Source organism: Hordeum vulgare, chromosome 1H, assembly GCF_904849725.1.
Source record: "Hordeum vulgare subsp. vulgare chromosome 1H, MorexV3_pseudomolecules_assembly, whole genome shotgun sequence".
Taxonomy (NCBI): domain Eukaryota; kingdom Viridiplantae; phylum Streptophyta; class Magnoliopsida; order Poales; family Poaceae; genus Hordeum; species Hordeum vulgare.
This window is the reverse complement of record NC_058518.1, coordinates 367,132,021-367,149,498: the sequence shown is the minus strand read 5'-3', so window position 1 is coordinate 367,149,498 and position 17,478 is coordinate 367,132,021. Positions and strand designations below refer to the sequence as shown.

General features: G+C 44.0%; 1 protein-coding gene across 1 annotated transcript; it reads right to left on the bottom strand.

The window, feature by feature from the left end:
* Positions 1–389: 389 nt before the first annotated feature.
* Positions 390–8,348, bottom strand: LOC123437679 (serine/threonine-protein kinase BSK1-2-like). Its single transcript, XM_045115726.1, has 9 exons — positions 7,897–8,348; positions 7,650–7,785; positions 6,823–6,956; positions 6,306–6,411; positions 5,674–5,759; positions 4,348–4,536; positions 1,271–1,456; positions 1,083–1,196; positions 390–996 (listed from the first exon to the last, which is right to left on the bottom strand). The coding sequence occupies exons 1-9, from the start codon at positions 8,266–8,268 to the stop codon at positions 742–744; spliced, it is 1,578 nt and encodes a 525-aa protein (XP_044971661.1). The 5' UTR covers positions 8,269–8,348; the 3' UTR covers positions 390–741.
* Between the last annotated feature and the right edge of the window lie 9,130 nt (positions 8,349–17,478).

Below are 17,478 nucleotides of genomic sequence, written 5' to 3'. Positions count from 1 at the left end.
TTTTTAGGTGAAAACATTGACAAAAGTTTTACCTACTCACAAAATTCCATCTTCAAATCACATTCTTACAAGTCATGGCAAGAAAAACAATATTGATGCTTCAAAAATGTTATTTTCAGAAGCATTTTGGAGTGCTGATTTTTTAAAAAAAAAAATTGTCACGCCTTCTGAATGTCTTTTCAAGATAAATTTTTGTAAGCACATAAAACTTTTGTTAATGTTTGTAAAAAAAACAGAATTTATTTATTTATTTATTTATTTTTCTTCTGATTTTACTGTTTATCACAAGCTCAAACAAGCTAGCGAGCAGAAGATGACTTTTATCGCGACAGGACTATACAATTATACATAGCCCATAGGATGAGCAGAAATCTACTCTGGAGTCGATGTACATCCAAATCAATATTTTATGTACAAACAGGATATAGGTATGTTTATTAGCTTTAGGTACAAGGACGGACCCTTCCCAACAACCAGCAACACTCATTCAAAAGAACGACCGTGTTTGCTGCCTGTTTCAACAGACGTTATATACAGCAAACATGGGCCCAAAAATGCACTACCTATCACAGGCATGCCAAACCAAACGAGTTCCTTCAATCGCATTCACAGGACTCTTCAGTGAAATGTCTTCCCGCAGATCTTCTAGCTCCTATATACCGCTCAGATCAGCGCAAACTTACGATTACATACATATATATGGGAGGGATGCAACTTCTCCAAGTTTAATATGCTCTTCATTCATGGACCTCTTGCGCTCTTTTGCCTCTTCTCTTCAAGTTGTGAGGCCTCGTTCAACATGTCGGTGGCGTCACTCTGCATGTCTAACTTGGACAGGGCGACTGCCTGCATGTAGAAAGCTGTCGGCCAATCGGGATACACGCATTGCGCTTGCATTGCGTCCCGGAGGGCAGCGTCAGGTTGGTCACACATCAGGTGGCACAAGCTTCGCCTGGCGTAAACCGTTGGTGACACCATTGTCCCGACATCAACAAACTGTGAAACAATCACAGGCAAAGGATTGATCAGAAATATTTTATAGTGACTTGGAGACCATCTTATAGATCTAAATGAGGCACTACCTGAGTATAACAGTCTATGGCTGCTTTAAAGTCCTTGTCTCGGAAAGCAAAGTCGCCCTGTTTCCGGGCGTCCAACATATCCCTCATCTGCTGTGTCCATTCTTGGAACGATAACTGCAACATGGAGACCGGTGAAGATACAGCCCTGCAGAAAGGACATGCTGGAAACAGAATGCAGTGCTCTTTACCTCGTTACTCCCTTCATCATCTCTGTAATGCATCGAGACTAGAATCTGATGTATGGCAGTTAGGTCCATCCTTGAACAGGCTTCTCCCATGGCAGAAAGAGGGTGCTGTGGCTGTGGAGGAGGGCTAGGTGGTGCCTTTGATAGTTCATCAGGTTTCGCAACTCCAAGCATCACATAAGATGGCACCTGCTTTGTATTTTGCAACAAGAACAGCCGTAATCATCAGAGATATATGTCATGTTACTCATCTAGCGAAATTATGTCATTCCTAACACAGAAGTAACAGAACACAATGTTACAAAATTCCAATTCCACCTAGATAAATAAGAAAAGTTCTGCTTCGGTACACCCCCCCTAAACACAAGGACGGCTCAGATTAGCCCATACCTCTTCATAAGAAAGGGCATGATAGTCTTATTAGAAACTCTTCGTCCGCGGTACACGATGTACACGTGTACAGCAAGCTGGGCCGGCCCATCTTTTTTTCTGATTTTAAACCGCAGGCCCATCTTTCTTTCTTTTTGTTCGGTTATTCCTTTCCTATTTTCGTTTTCTTTTTTTTTCTGTTCATTTTTGTTTTCCTTTTTCCTTTGCAATGGGCAAACTTTTTCAGTTTTGCTTTTTTTAAGAAAATCTATGAAGCTTTTTAATATTGATGAACTTTATTCAAAATTGATTAACTTTCGATAAACCTTTTTCAAAATGAATGATTTTTTCAAAGTCAATGACTTTTTGCCAAAATCGATGGACTTTTTTCAAAATTCATGAAATATTTTTCATATGATTGAACTTTTTTTTCTAAAATCTGTGACTTCTTTTTCAATTCATGGTATTTTTAATTTGTGAACGTGTTGTAAATCTACGGAGCCTTCTAGCCTACTCGGACACCCTCCGTTGAACATGATCTACTTTTAGACATGCTTCAAATAGCCTCAACATTTTTAAGCAGGTGGACATGCACATGGTAGGCATCTATGTCCGGTTTGAACGATTTCCAAAACTATATGCAAGTTGCAACATGTCCATGCATTTATCAGCTTTTCTTTTCTAAGAAAACTCTAGAAAATGCAAAATTTATCAAAACTAAAATAACTTATCATGGTGCCTTGAATTGGTCATACAAGGCCACGGGAAAAATTGCGGCCATTTCAAGGATGTCGAGAAACAACATGCTCTCAAATGGAGCCTTGTGACGTACCCAAACACCCTATGTTGAACATGGTCATTTTTTGGATATGCTTGAAATTAACCCAACTTTTGCAAGCAGGTGGGCATGCTCATGGTAGGAATCATGCCAAGTTTAAACGATTTTTGACACCATATGCAAGTTGTGACACGTCCGGCAATTATAGCCCTTTTTTGACCAAGAAAACTTCATAAAACATAGAATTTGTAGAAAACCAAAAAACCTTGTCATGATTTCTTGAACGGAGACTTTACAAACATTCTACAGATGTCATTCTTGAACGGAGGCCAAGGAAAAAAGATAGGGTCATTTTACTGATGTCGAGAAACAACTTGCTCTCAAATGGAGACTTCTCACCTACCCTAACACCTAACGCTGAACATGGTGACTTATTCTACACGAATACAAAACATGTTTGAGCAAATTAAAAAAAATGGTTTCAAATTTTCGTTCTTTTTTTTTGAAATCTTCTGAAATTCCAAATTTGTTAGTGTTTTTCATAAAATGTTAAAAATATAAAAATGTCCGTGTTCAAATTTTTGTTTGCGCTTTTTAAAGTGCTCGTGTTTTGACATTATGAGCAATTTTTAGTAATACAAACATTCTGAGGAATTCTTAAAATGTGCGTGTTTTGAAGAACTTGTTCATAGTTTCAGAAAATGGCCGCATTTTCAATGTTCCTGTTTTCAAAAAATGTTCGTATTTTCAAAAAATGTACTCGTTTTCAGTTTTGTTCCTATTGTTTTTATAAGAAGTTTTAGATTCCGAAATATTGTCCTCAAAAGGTTTGAGTTTTTAAAGTATGCTCACAAATTTTAAAAAAGTTCGGGCTTCAAAAATATTACTTTGTAATAAATTCACGTACGAAGTTTCAAAATTAATAATATTTCGGGGCTTGTGATATTATGCACTCGCGGGAGCTTGTGTGTTAGGTCCGCTCACCCATTTTAGTATTTGTGAATTTGTATTTAAGTGCTGCCTCTTTCTTTGGTTTCTTTAAGTGTGTCACCGCAAATCTAGCACTTGAGGCAGCCAGCCGAAGTGGTTAGCAACCAAAGCGGTTCTATCCCTGGTCATGAATTCAATTCCCATCTTGGGCGCAATTTTTATTGATTTTCCACCACGCCCTACCGCAAATGGGCTGGCCTAGTGCCTGTGTCCTATTGCGGCGTACAGGAGGTCCTTCATCGTATGACGTATATGAGTTGTCAAAGGTCTAAATTACCCTTTATATGCTTTGTGAGGGGGGTGTACTGAAGTGGGGCTCAAATAAGAAACATAACATACTGAACACATTTTGGGACATACAACCTTTGCACAGTCCTGAAAGACATAGATCATATACTCTATGCCGAAGTGGCCATACGAGAGTACTGAGTACTTATTGGATATTTAATATCATCACTTCATGCAATCAAAGTCCAAAAGTCATCATCACTAAATGGCTGGTCACTAGTCCCTCCATCCAGGTATATAGGGTGTATTTTGATTAGTTAACAAGGCTTTAACCAACAATTACTTCGTTAATATACAGTTTATGTGATACAAAATCACAATCCTAAGTGCATTTGAATACAAATGCAATGACATCAACTTTGTGTCACATAAACTACATGCTAATGGGCTAGGTGCAACATAACGCCACAGTTACCCACATTTCGACCAAAGGGCCTGAAAGGGCCAACGAAAATACTTCTGAACAACAAACACGAAAAACTCTCAAGTACATAACTGAAATGTCAGGAAACATCATGGGAATGCGGAAGTTACACTATCATGTCATTAGCTTGAATGATAGGGAAAAAAGGGGTCTGTAGTTCAATGCTTACACATCTTAATTCATAGTAAAAAAATAGAAGAAACATAAGAATAGAGGAGTAGATGTTATTACCTCTGATTTTGTTTGCAGTGGCTCAAGAATGGAAACCAACTTTTTTATATCAGGCCGATCTCTTGGTTCGTACTGCAAACATTGAGAAGCAAGATTCACCAAAGTAGTAGCCTCCTCTGTTGAGTAGTTCCCCTCCAAATGTGAATCCATTAGTGCTTGGATGTTTCTACTTCTTATCATATCAAGTGCCTGCGTGCAATGAATGCATATACCCATCATTACCAGTGTGCACACTATTGTAAATTGTCTTGTTAACTGGTGATAGACTTTGGTAAATAATTATACAGGCCATAGTTTCTACACACAACGAATTGAGTCAGTTGCACAGAATTCCAACAATATTTAGTGGGATGGTAGAGGTTTTCGGATATGGGTGTTCAAAATGATAAACAAATTATCCAACATAAGAAGGAAACTGTATTCGTGCGACCCAAAAATTGCATGAGGCTACCTGCCTGAGGTGCTAGTTGGACTAATAAAATGCTCAGGAGCACATGGCCTTTGGGTGCAGCGTTTGGACGGTGGCACGGGTATTATTCAACAGATTTGGCTGGCGAACCAGTAGTAGATTATGTGTTTGACTCATGTAATCTCATTTTCGACTGCTCACAGTTGTGTTCTATCTTTTTTCCTTTGTATTCATGACTGTTACGTACATTGGATAATTTGTTAACAAAATGGCTCTGTGCGTCATGATGATGCAGAGGCCGTGCCTATCCCCTTTCGGAAAAATAAAGTCCGAAGGGGCATAGGGTGAGGGTGAAGTGAACTCCAACCAGTAAACGCTGTACTGCCACCGAGTGTGTCACACCGATCATGCCTGTCATGAGCAAGGCAAGTGACACAGATGACGCAAGCAACAGTGTATAGCATTCAGCCGGCCAACACAAGGAGCTACTCTATGCTTGAAGGGGGGGGGGGGGGGCTAGAGTGTTTCACTCGGGTAAGCTGACACTGCCTGGTGGGCCAATCATACAGCACACGAATGACTTCTGTAATGAGCATTCCATTGGTCAGAAGCATAGATCTCAGCCTGGATGTGCAATGACCATGTTTATTGGCTAAACAATACTGCAATCACTTCAAATAGTAATATAGATTATATGTAAGAATTTCTTGGCAGAAAACCTGTGTATGCGTGCTAGCTTGTACAGCTAAATATGAAATTCAACATTAATGTTTTCGTTACAGTTCAATCTGCATGCATGGTTGTTCGACTGGTATTTGTGCTGAGAAAAACCAAACAAGTATCTCTTTGGTATAATTATGTATTTCTTTAGCTGAATATGATGGAAGCTAAGAAAACATGCTTAACAAGGAACTTACATGGGAAGGAGGTATGCGCTTTCCACTGAGAAGATCGATGAGTACAGTGCCAAAACTGAATATGACGCTTTCTGCTGTGACCCTGCCTGAAAGAAAGAAAAAATATACTCAAAATATGCATCGGTGGTGCCTATGTCTACATTAATAATGCAGAAAAGACTCCTTATGACCTCTATATAATGCTCGCTCCGGCCCTTTTTACTCCGAATTTAAGATTTGTCTAAAGTCAAACTTCATAAAATTTGACCAATTTTATAGAGAAAAATATCAACTTTCACAATACGAAATCAATATCATTAGATGCGTCATGAATTTAGGTTTCATATTGTATAGCTTCAATATTGAAGATGTTGATATTTTTTCATACAAATACGGTCAAACTTTACGAAGTTTGACTTCAGATAAATCTTATATGTGGAATCAAAAGGACCGGAGGGAGTACATTGAACCAATATCTTAACAAAGGTACTATATTTGTCTTTCCAGTGAAAAAAATTGTTATTCAGTGCCAATAGATTAAAGCTTCATCCCCTGAAATTCCTATTTTTTTGAGAAGTGGAGGATAGCAATAATAAAACTGAACTCCTACAAGAAGAAATATTTCATTACTAAATAAGAAAAGGGCTAAATACCATTTCTCAGATATTCTGGAGGTGTGTACGCTAGATTTGTGCTATAACTTTTCCCATCCCTGCTGTTTTTCATCAGACCAAAGCATGAGAGACGCGGATCACCATTCTGCAACCAGAAAGGTTGTTAGACGCTTCGCTTACATGCATGATAATTGGTACAAAATGACATGTTCAACTGTTAGATGCTATCAACAACTCATAAAACCTACTTGGTGAAGTTGTAAATAAATTGAATGCATCACATCTTCCAAATGTCAATGTAAGTTCTGCTAAACAATTTTCCTAGTAACCGAATTATCCTAGTTTATATGTGTCATAAACAGTGCAGAAAAAGACAGCTTACTGCTAACATTTCCGTTTCTTGTTAACAGAAAAAATCTTAACTATTTTTAGGTAAAAAGAAATCTAAACCTGAAAACCTCTAAACATCGCCACCATGGCCATTAGCACAAGACAGTAGTCATTGGTCTGACAGAGTTCTATATACTTAAACAGACTTGTCTTACTGATCATTTACCTCGTCAAAGAGGACTCTGTATGCATTTAGGTCATGATATAAAGAGCGTTCCTCATTGCTGCAATATCCCAATGCTTCGGCAATGTAGCATGCGACTCTCAGACGCATAGCCCATTCAATAGTCTGGTTTTCCCCTGCACAACGGCAAAAGTATGGCGAAGAGCAAATTAATTTGATAGTTATTTCCAAGGCCGTAACAAGTATGATAAGTGCCATCACTTGTCGATATTTAACTCAAAATGACCAAATTAGCAATCACAAACAGGATGTGTGCAATATTTCCCTTGTATCCAAGGTGATAATCAAAATAACAAGTGAGCATGGGAGCTGGGAACCTAAGGGGAGGTCAATCAAGCATTAACTATCAATATCCTAAGTTCTACATCAAAATGCTGCAAGCAGCTGCACTGAGTAGAAGCCTTGTGCAGAAATAATAACTTCCCTTTGGTGATAAATGTCATCACCAGTAAGTCTTTAACTCAAGAATGACAGAATTAGCAATCACAAACAGGATTTGTTTAATATACATAGAAACTCATATCATTTGTGATAAACTACACTCAATTGCAGCCAGGGAGATAATCAAAATAATAACAAGTATGAACTATCAATTGCTTAAGTTCGATATCAAAATGCTGCAAACAACTGCACTGAGTAGAAGCCTTGTGCAGACACAGTAACTTGCCAAATTCCGCACTTGCTTACCTCGTCCCATAATTCAGCGACATGCACTAAAGCAAAGGATCCCCAGGTTCAGTAGAATCAAGAAACGGCCCGGGCAACTACTAAGCAAAGACAATATGCGCGGGGCTACTTGGGGGACTCACAGTGGAACAGGTGCTTGGCGAGGGTATCGTTGGACATGAACTCGGCGACAAGCAGCCGCTCGTCGCCGTCGCAGCAGTAGCCGATGAGGTTTGCCAGCCTCCGGTGCCGCAGCTTGCCCACCCCCTTCGCCTCCTCCTGGAAACCGACCAAACGAGCAATTCGTCAAAACCATATGTCCCCTCTAAACCCCCAATTCAGCCACACACCAAACCACGAGCTCCTCGCCTCCTCTCCCTCCCTACCTACCGCGAACTGCTTGGGGTCGGGCCAGGCATGCTTGGCGAACTTCTTGACGGCGATGGCGCGAGGGGCGGCGCCTCCCCGCAGCCGGCCCCTGTAGACGAGGTTGGGGGCCTTCTCGCCGCTCTCCGACACGATGTTCCCCGCCGCGAAGCCGTCCGTGGCCGCGCGGAGCTCCGCCAGCGAGAACTCCGCGAGCGCCGGGACCTCCTCCACCCCGCGCGCGGCCGGCGCCGCGGCCGCCGGGGGAGCGGCCTTCTGCGCCTTGAGGGAGAAGGAGGGGCGGTGCGGCGGCGGGGTAGGGGGAGCAGGCCGCCGCGGGCCGGGCGGCTTCTCCGCGTGGACCCACGACCGCAGCGAGGAGCCGCAGCAACCCATGAACGAAGCGTGAGGAGAAAAGTCCGTCGGCGTCTCCCGCTGGCCGTGCCTTTTGTTGCGTGCGCGGCTGTGCGCTCGTGTGCGTGGGAGCGAGGAAACGGAGACGGTTTTTGTAACTTGCTTTGCTTGCGGCTTCTCTGGGCTCTGGTGTGGGGTCTCGTTCGCTCGTGCTCTTTGGGTTACGACCACTGTAGTCTGTAACGCAGACGTCGGCTGAGTCCATTTCTTCCTTACCAGATGACGCACATGTGTACACACACGCTTGTTATATAATACGACCACCCAAGCTTGACAGGTCATGCACAAATGTTGACCGAGACAAGAAACTACGAGCATCTCCACCCGCGACCTCAACACGCCATCTTCAGGTTATTTTTTTCACCGACGAGTGAAAAACGGCTTACTTGCGCCCTTAGGAACCGGTTTTCGTTAGGACCGAATTGACCCTGACGGTCCCAAGCCGAATCAAGTGCGTTGGGGGGCGCCCGGAGACGGTGGCAGAAGGGAAAACGACGCGCCGGGTCCTTGTCAGGCGAAAAGAGGCATTTTCTTCTCCAGAGCGCACCACACCTTCCGCCACCGTGCCGATTTCGGCGCCACCCCATCTGCCTACCGCCGCTACAAAGGCCATCTCCCCATCGACTTCGCTGCGGATTCGCCCCCTCCCGTTTCTTGGCGAGTTTTCTCGGCACTCCGGGCACGTACACGGCTGCGCATCTGCCACGCCCGCCAGGTGTTCGGCGATTTGCCTGGCCCATGGACTCCGACGACGAGAAGACGTTCGCGACGCTAATGGAGGAGGAAGTCGATGTCGACGCCCAGGATGAAGAGCACCGCATGGTCCTCGCCTCTCTGGTTGGCATGTTCGCGAGCAATGCAGAGCCACGACGAGGTGGCTCGGCGTCGGGCCGGCTGAAGGCAAAGCAGAGGCATTGACTGGAAGGCTATTGCTTGCTCTACGCCGACTACTTCGCAGATGCTCCTCTGCACGGCGACAAAGTATTCTGACGTTGTTATTGTATGAGCCGGAAGCTATTCCTCGGGATTGTGGATTCTATCAGGGAGTTCGACAGGTACTTCAAGTGCAAAAGGTATTGCATCGGCACACTTGGATTCACCTCGCTCCAGAAGTGCACGATAACTATGAGGATGCTTGCGTACGGAGCTCCCGGTGATATTCTGGAAGACTATGGACGCATGGCCGAGTCCACCACCATTGAGTGTTTCTATAAGTTGTGCAGGGCAGTGGTGGCAGTTTTTGGACATCAATATTTGCGATCACCCAATGCTGAAGACACAGCTCAGATCCTAGCACAGAATGCAGAAATAGGATTTCCTGGGATGCTTGGAAGCATCGACTGCATGCATTGGAAATGAAAAAAATTGTTCATTTGCTTGGCAAGGGATGTACAAAGGCGTCAAAGGAGGTTACAGTGTGGTACTTGAGGCAGTGGCCACACATGACCTCTGGATTTGGTGCTCCTTCTTTAGTATGCCAGGAACTCACAATGACATCAACGTACTGCAGTGCTCGAATGTCTTTGCCAAGCTTGTTGAAGGTCATGCTCCTCCCGTTAACTATGAGGTCAATGGGCTCCACTACAACAAGGGATACTACCTAGCATATGGCATCTATCCGAGATGGTCCACATTTGTGAAGACTATCTCAAATCCTGCACCCAGGAGACAAGCACTCCTATTTTGCCAAGCGTCAAGAAGCTTACCGGAAGGATGTCGAGCGGGCATTTTGTGTGCTTCAATCTCGTTTTGCTGTTGTCCGGTACCTCGCTCAGACCTGGTCAAAAGATCAAATGTGGGAAGTCGTGACTTGTTGTGTTGTCTTGCGCAACATGATCATTGAGAGCGAGCAGGAGGAGCTAGTGTTTGACACTGAACCATATTACAGGCAAGGTCCTCTTGGCTAAGTTGATCACCAGCTACCGGCAACCTGGATTGCCTTCCTCAACATGCGTTAGAAAATCCGAGACCCTGATACGTCTCCATCGTATCTACTTTTTCAAACTCTTTTGCACTTGTTTTGGACTCTAATTTGCATGATTTGAATGGAACTAACCCGGACTAACATTGTTTTCATCAGAATTGCCATGGTGTTGTTTTTGCACAGAAATAAAAGTTCTCGGAATGACCTGGAAATTTACGGGGATTTTTTGTGGAATATATAAAAAATACGAGCGCAAGAATCAACCAGAGAGGTGGAGCTGAGAGCCCACAAGCCCACCAGCCCCCCCCCCCAAGCCGCGCCTGGCTAGCTTGTGGGGCCCTCGGGGCTCCACCGCCTCCAATCTCAGCTCTATTTAGTCCCTTTCGTCCGGAAAAAATCAGGGAGAAGAGTGCATCGCGTTTCACGATACGAAGGCGCCGCCACCTCCTGTTCTTCCTCTGGAGGGCAGATCTGGAGTCCATTCTGGGCTCCGGAGAGGGGAGATCGTCGCCATCGTCATCATCAACCATCCTTCATCGCCAATTCTATGATGCTCTTCACCGTTCGTGAGTAATCTCATTGTAGGCTTGCTGGACGGTGATGGGTTGGATGAGATCTATCATGTAATCGAGTTAGTTTTGACGGGGATGGATCCCTAGTATCCACTATGTTCTGAGATTGATGTTGATACTACTTTGCCATGCTTAATGCTTGTCACTAGGGCCCAAGTGCCATGATTTCAGATCTGAACCTATTATGTTGTCGCCAATATATGTGTGTTCTTGATCCTATCTTGCAAGTTGTAGTCACCTACTATGTGTTATGACCCGGCAACCCCGGAGTGACAATAGCCGGAACCACTCCCGGAGATGACCATAGTATGAGGAGTTCATGTATTCACCAAGTGTTAATGCGTTGGTCCGGTTCTTTATTAAAAGGAGAAGCTTAATATCCCGTAGTTTCCATTAGGACCCCGCTGCCACGGGAGGGATGGACAATAGATGTCATGCAAGTTCTTTTCCCTAAGCACGTATGACTACATACGGAATACATGCCTACATTACATTGACGAACTGGAGCTAGTTACATATCTCTCCGTGTTATAACTGTTTCATGATGAATAACATCTGGCATAATCATCCATAACCGATCCAATGCCTACGAGTTTTTCCTACTGGCCCTTGCTACGTTACTTTGCTGCTACTGGTGTCACTTCTGCTACTGTTACTCTGTTACTACTGTTGTTACTTTGCTGCTACTGCTTTCACTTTGCTGCTACTGGTTACCGTTGCTATTATTGCTATCACACTACTCTGCTACAGATACTTTGCTGCAAATACTAAATCTTTCAGGTGTGTTTGAATTGACAACTCAACTGCTAATACTTGAGAATATTCTTTGGCTTCCCCTTGTGTCGAATCAATAAATTTGGGTTGAATACTCTACCCTCGAAAACTGTTGCGATCCCCTATACTTGTCGGTTATCAAGACCTTTTTCTGACGCCGTTGCCGGGGAAGCCAAGTCAAGAATATTCTCCCGTCAACGTGTTATTTTCTGGCGCCGTTGCCGGGGAGGCATAGCTATATTCTCTGAGTCACTTGGGATTTACGTTTGCTGGTCACTATGAGGAATCCGAAAGATCCAAGAACTAAAGTCTTGCCCTCAACTACGAGGACGGGTAAGGAACTGCCATCTAGCTCTGCACTTGATTCACCTTCAGTTATGAGTAAGTTTGCGACACCACCTCCTGCTAGAAATCTTGATATGTCGCATGTGCTTGATGATGCTACTTCTGCTATCCATGATGCTTGTGATGATGCTATGCTTGATACTACTTTGCCACTAGGTGCATTCCTTGATGCACAAATTGCTAGAGTTGCTTCTACATGTGATGATACTTATGAAACTGCTGAGATTATTGAAGTAGAACCTGCTATTTTGCCTGTTAGAACTAGCTCTCCTAGATATGAATTGCCTGATATGCCTGAGGGTTATGTTATGGAGGGAGAGATAGCTAAGGATTTTCTTGCGTGTAAGGATAGCTATGATGTTGAGAAATTACTGCGCAAGTGGAAAGAAAAATCTCTGAATGCGAGGATGAAATACGACCCGAAGTTTGCTACTTCGCCTATCTTTGTGACCGATAAGGATTATGAATTCTCTGTTGACCCTGAGTTAATCACTCTGGTCAAATATGATCCTTTTCACGGTTATGAGTCTGAAACGGTTGTAGCCCATCTTACCAAACTGCACGATATAGCCACCCTATTCACGAGTGAGGAAAAGATCCGCCACTACTATATCCTTAAATTGTTTCCTTTCTCGCTAAAGGATGATGCTAAGACTTGGTTCACTTCTCTTGCTCCTGGTTGTGTGTGTAGCCCCCAGGATATGATCTACTACTTCTCTGAAAAATATTTCCCTGCCCATAAGAAGCAAGCTGCCTTGTAGGAAAAATACAACTTTGCGCAAGTTGAAGAAGAGAGTCTCCCACAAGCTTGGGGGAGGATCATCCAGCTACTGAATGCTTTGCCTGATCACCCTCTTGAGAAGAATGAAATACTTGATATCTTCTATAATGGACTAACCGATGCTTCTAGAGACAACCTAGATAGTTGTGCCGGTTGTGTTTTTAGGGAACGAACTTTAGAACAAGTTGAGATCTGATAACCCACAAGTGTAGGGGATCGCAACAGTTTTCGAGGGTAGAGTATTCAACCCAAATTTATTGATTCGACTCAAGGGGAAGCGAAAGAATATTCTCAAGTATTAGCAGCTGAGTTGTCAATTCAATCACACCTGAAAGATTAGTATCTGCAAGCAAAGTATCAGTAGCAAAGTGGTATGATAACAACGATGCCAAAAAAGGGTATGTTGACGGCAGACTATTCCTAACTTGTTGTATCAATGGCGCCTAGAAAAGTCTTGCGGGAGGTAGCAACAAAGTAGCAAGTAAAAGCAGTAGTGACAGCAGTAGCAAGGAACAACAGTAGTGACAGCAGTAGCAAGTAACAGCAGTAGAAGACTCGTAGGCATTGGATTGGTGATGGATGATTATGCCGGATGTGATTCATCATGTAACAGCTATAACACGAAGAGATAAGAAACTACCTCCCGTTCGTCAATCTAATGTAGGCATGTATTCTGTATGTAGTCATACATGCTTAGGGAAAAGAACTTGCATGACATCTATTGTCCATCCCTCCCGTGGCAGCGGGGTCCTAATGGAAACTACGGGATATTATGGTTCTCCTTTTAATAAAGAACCGGACCAACGCATTAACACTTGGTGAATACATGAACTCCTCATGCTATGGTCATCTCCGGGAGTGGTTCTGGCTATTGTCCCTCCGGGGTTACCGAGTCATAACACATAGTAGGTGACTACAACTTGCAAGATAGGATCTAAAACACACATATATTGGCGACAACATAATAGGTTCAAATCTGAAATCATGGCACTCGGGCCCTAGTGACAAGCATTAAACATGGCAAAATAGTAGCAACATCAATCTCAGAACATAGTGGATACTAGGGATCAATCCCCGTCAAAACTAACTCGTATACATGATAGATCTCATCCAACTCATCACCGTCCAGCAAGCCTACGATGAGATTACTCACGAACGGTGAAGAGCATCATGGAATTGGCGATGGAGGAAGGTTGATGATGACGATGGCGATGATTTCCCCTCTCCGGAGCCCAGAACGGACTCTAGATCTGCCCTCCAGATGAAGAACACGGGGTGGCGGTGCCTCCGTATTGTAAAACGCGATGAATCCTTCTCTCTGATTTTTTTTCCGGGCGAGACGGAATAAATAGAGCTGAGTTTGCAGGCGGTGGCGCCACGTGGGCCCCACAAGCCTGGTTGGTGCGGCCTGGGGGGTGGCCGCGCCGTCTGGGCTTGTGGCCCACTGGCTCACCCCCTCCGGTGGATCTTTGCGCAGGTATTTTTCATTAATTCCAGAAAAATTCTCCGTAAATTTTCAGGACATTCCGAGAACTTTTATTTCTGCACAAAAACAACACCATGGCAATTCTGCTGAAAACAGTGTTAGTCTGGGTTAGTTCCATTCAAATCATGCAAATTAGAGTCCAAAACAAGGGCAAAAGAGTTCGGAAAAGTAGATACGACGGAGACGTATCAAGATCCTATTGAATAATATCTTGTGCAATGAGAATGTTTGGACTATTCCCGAACCACCTCCGAAGCCAACTCCGAAGAAAAGATGTATTCTATTCCTCCGTCCTGAAGATATGCAAGAAGCTAAGAAATCTATGAAAGAGAAAGGCATTAAATCTGAAGATGTCAAAAATCTACTATCTATCGAAGAGATCTATGGTCTTGATAACCCGATACAGGTAGTAGAAGTAAATTCTCTGCGTAGATTCAATGAGAGTGATGTTCCTTTTGATAAACCTGCTAGCTTATGCCTGGACGAATTTGATAACTTTGTTGCCAAACAACAAAGTTTCAATGGTTATGTTAGCAGACAATTGGAACAAAATACTCGTATGCTTAGTCATTTAAGTGCTTGTGTGGACAAAAACGTCAATGATCTTAAGCTCCTGAGTAAACATGCCTCTATGGTTACTACTCAAGTAGAACAAGTACTTAAAGCTCAGAATGACTTGCTCAATGAGTTGAATGACAATTATGTTAGAGTCGTTACTAGAGGCGGTAGAATGACCCAGGAACCTTTGTATCCTGAGGGTCATCCTAAGAGAATTGAACAAGTTTCTTAAGGAGTTAGCACTGATGCACCTAGTCATCCTAGGAAGAAGAAGAAATATGATAGGAACTTGCACGCTAGCAATCCTGATGCTGTTACACCCGAGAGTCCAAACGATGTCTCTGTTTCTGATGCTGAAACACAATCTGGTGATGAACATGAGCCTAATGATAGTATCAATAGTGATGTTCATGATGATGCTCAACCTAGCAATGATAAGGATGTGGAGATTGAACCAGTTGATCTTGATAACCCACAACCTAATAATAAGAGATACGATAAGAATGACTTCGCTGCTAGGAAACATGGTAAAGAAAGGGAACCATGGGTTCATAAACCCATGCCCTTTCCTCCCAAACCATCCAAGAAAAGGATGATGAGGATTTTGAGCGATTCATTGAAATGATTAGACCTGTCTTTCTGCAAATGCGTTTGACAGATATGCTCAAAATGTCTCCGTATGCTAAGTACATGAAAGATATTGTGACCAATAAAAGGAGGATACCCGAGGTTGAGATTTCCACCATGCTCGCTAATTATACCTTCAAGGGTGGAACTCCTAAGAAACTAGGTGATCCCGGAGTGCCCACTATACCTTGCTCCATTAAAGGCAACTACGTTAGAACTGCTTTATGCGACCTTGGAGCCGGTGTTAGTGTTATGCCTCTCTCTCTTTATCGTAGACTTGAACTGGATAAGTTGACACCCACTGAAATCTCTCTGCAAATGGCCGACAAATCAACTGTTTTCCCTATCGGCATTTGCGAGGATGTGCCTGTTGTGGTTGCTAATGTTACTATCTGTTAGGGCATATTTATGCCTAAGTAATTTTGGTGATTGATGAGAATGCCATAAAGGACTAATCGTGTGCATTAAGCTTTCAGATAATACATAACAACGACACAAGGCGATTCGGCACCCTCCGTGGAACAGAAGCACGGTGTCCTCTACGGTTCTCTTTGGTGGTTTTTGAGTCGTAGGAACGATGTACTATTAAGAGGGGATCCGTAGTGGAAAGGTTTGGGTGGAATCAATTTTGCACGCACAGACTTTATCTCCATCCCTTTCCCTGCAACTTTGGAGTTGTTCCCATCTCTGGTTTATCTCATCTTGCAAAAAGGTCTCCTCGCGGTAGTACCGCTGTCCCTAGCGGTAGTACCGCTAGCCCCAGCGGTAGTACCGCTAGCCCCAGCGGTAGTACTGCCCCTGGTCAGTGGTAGTACCACTAGCCCCAGCGGTAGTACCGCCCCTGGTCAGCGGTAGTACCGCTCCAGGACTTTAGTACCGCCTTCCTTATGGTTGTACTTCGTCGGACTTTTTGCGAAGACTTTCTTGGCGGTGGATGGCCCGGTAGTGTCTTTGCACTACCATGGGCTCAGCGGTAGTACCTCTGCAGCCAACGGTAGTACCACTGGAGTGCTAGCGGTAGTACCGCTGCAGCCAGCGGTAGTACCGCTGGAGTGGCAGCGGTAGTACCGCTGCAGCCAGCGCTAGTACCGCTGGGCTCGTGCTGTGAGTGGGGAAACGGTTGGATTCCCCCCACTATATAAAGGGTTCTTCTTGCTCAAGAACCCTACCTTTGACCCTCCCAAGCTCCATTGTTGCTCCCTAAGCTCAAAAGTGCCCGATCTCTCTCCCTAGCCAATAAAACTTGTTGATTTCCTAGGGATTGGTTGAGAAGTCCTAGATCTACACTTCCACCAAGAGAAAATTGATTCCCCCCACTAATCCCTTGCGGATCTTGTTACTCTTGGGTGTTTGAGCACCCTAGACGGTTGAGGTCACCTCGGAGCCACATTCCATTATGGTGAAGCTCCGTGGTCTTGTTGGGAGCCTCCAAGCTTTGTGTGGAGTTTGCCCCAACCTTGTTTGTAAAGGTTCGGTCGCTGCCTTCAAGGGCACCTATAGTGGAATCACGGTACCTTGCATTGTGTGAGGGCGTGAGGAGAATACGGTGGCCCTAGTGGCTTATTGGGGAGCATTGTGCCTCCACACCTCTCCAACGGAGACGTACTTCCTATCAAAGGGAAGGAACTTCGGTAACACATCCTTGTCTTCATTGGTTCCACTTGCGGTTATCTCTAATCTTTACATTCTGTATGCTTTTGTTGTTGACTATCTCTTACTTGCCTTAGTGCTTATAGTTGGTAGCATCATATAGGTTCACCTCCTTGTTGTCATTTTAGAGAACCTTTATGTTGCTAACCCTAACTTGTTAAGATAAATTAAAAAGTAGCCGTTGCCTATTCACCCCCCCCCCCCTCTAGTCAACCATATCGATCCTTTCAATTGGTATCAGAGCCACGTCTCTTTATTAAGGGTTTCACCACCCGAAGAGTATGGAAGGTGATGAGGGAGTTCCCCATGGGCAACCCGAGGCCATGGCCTTGACCTCGGTCACAAGGGACGACTTGAATACGGCTATGGCCGCCCTCAAGACGTCCTTGACGAACGAAGTCAAGACCATGCTTAAAGACTTAATTGAGGGAATTAAAGGTTCACCCGAACCGGCGTTGGTGGTTAAACCCGCCAT

Bases quoted from the DNA above. Each gene is read 5' to 3' on its own strand.
- LOC123437679 (XM_045115726.1), bottom strand. From the start codon at position 8,268: ATGGGTTGCTGCGGCTCCTCGCTGCGGTCGTGGGTCCACGCGGAGAAG. The intron at 6,957-7,649 runs GTGAGTCCCCCA...GCCGTTGTGCAG, and splicing joins CGCCAAGCACCTGTTCCACT to GGGAAAACCAGACTATTGAA. The intron at 6,412-6,822 runs GTAAATGATCAG...TTCTGGTTGCAG, and splicing joins ACAGAGTCCTCTTTGACGAG to AATGGTGATCCGCGTCTCTC.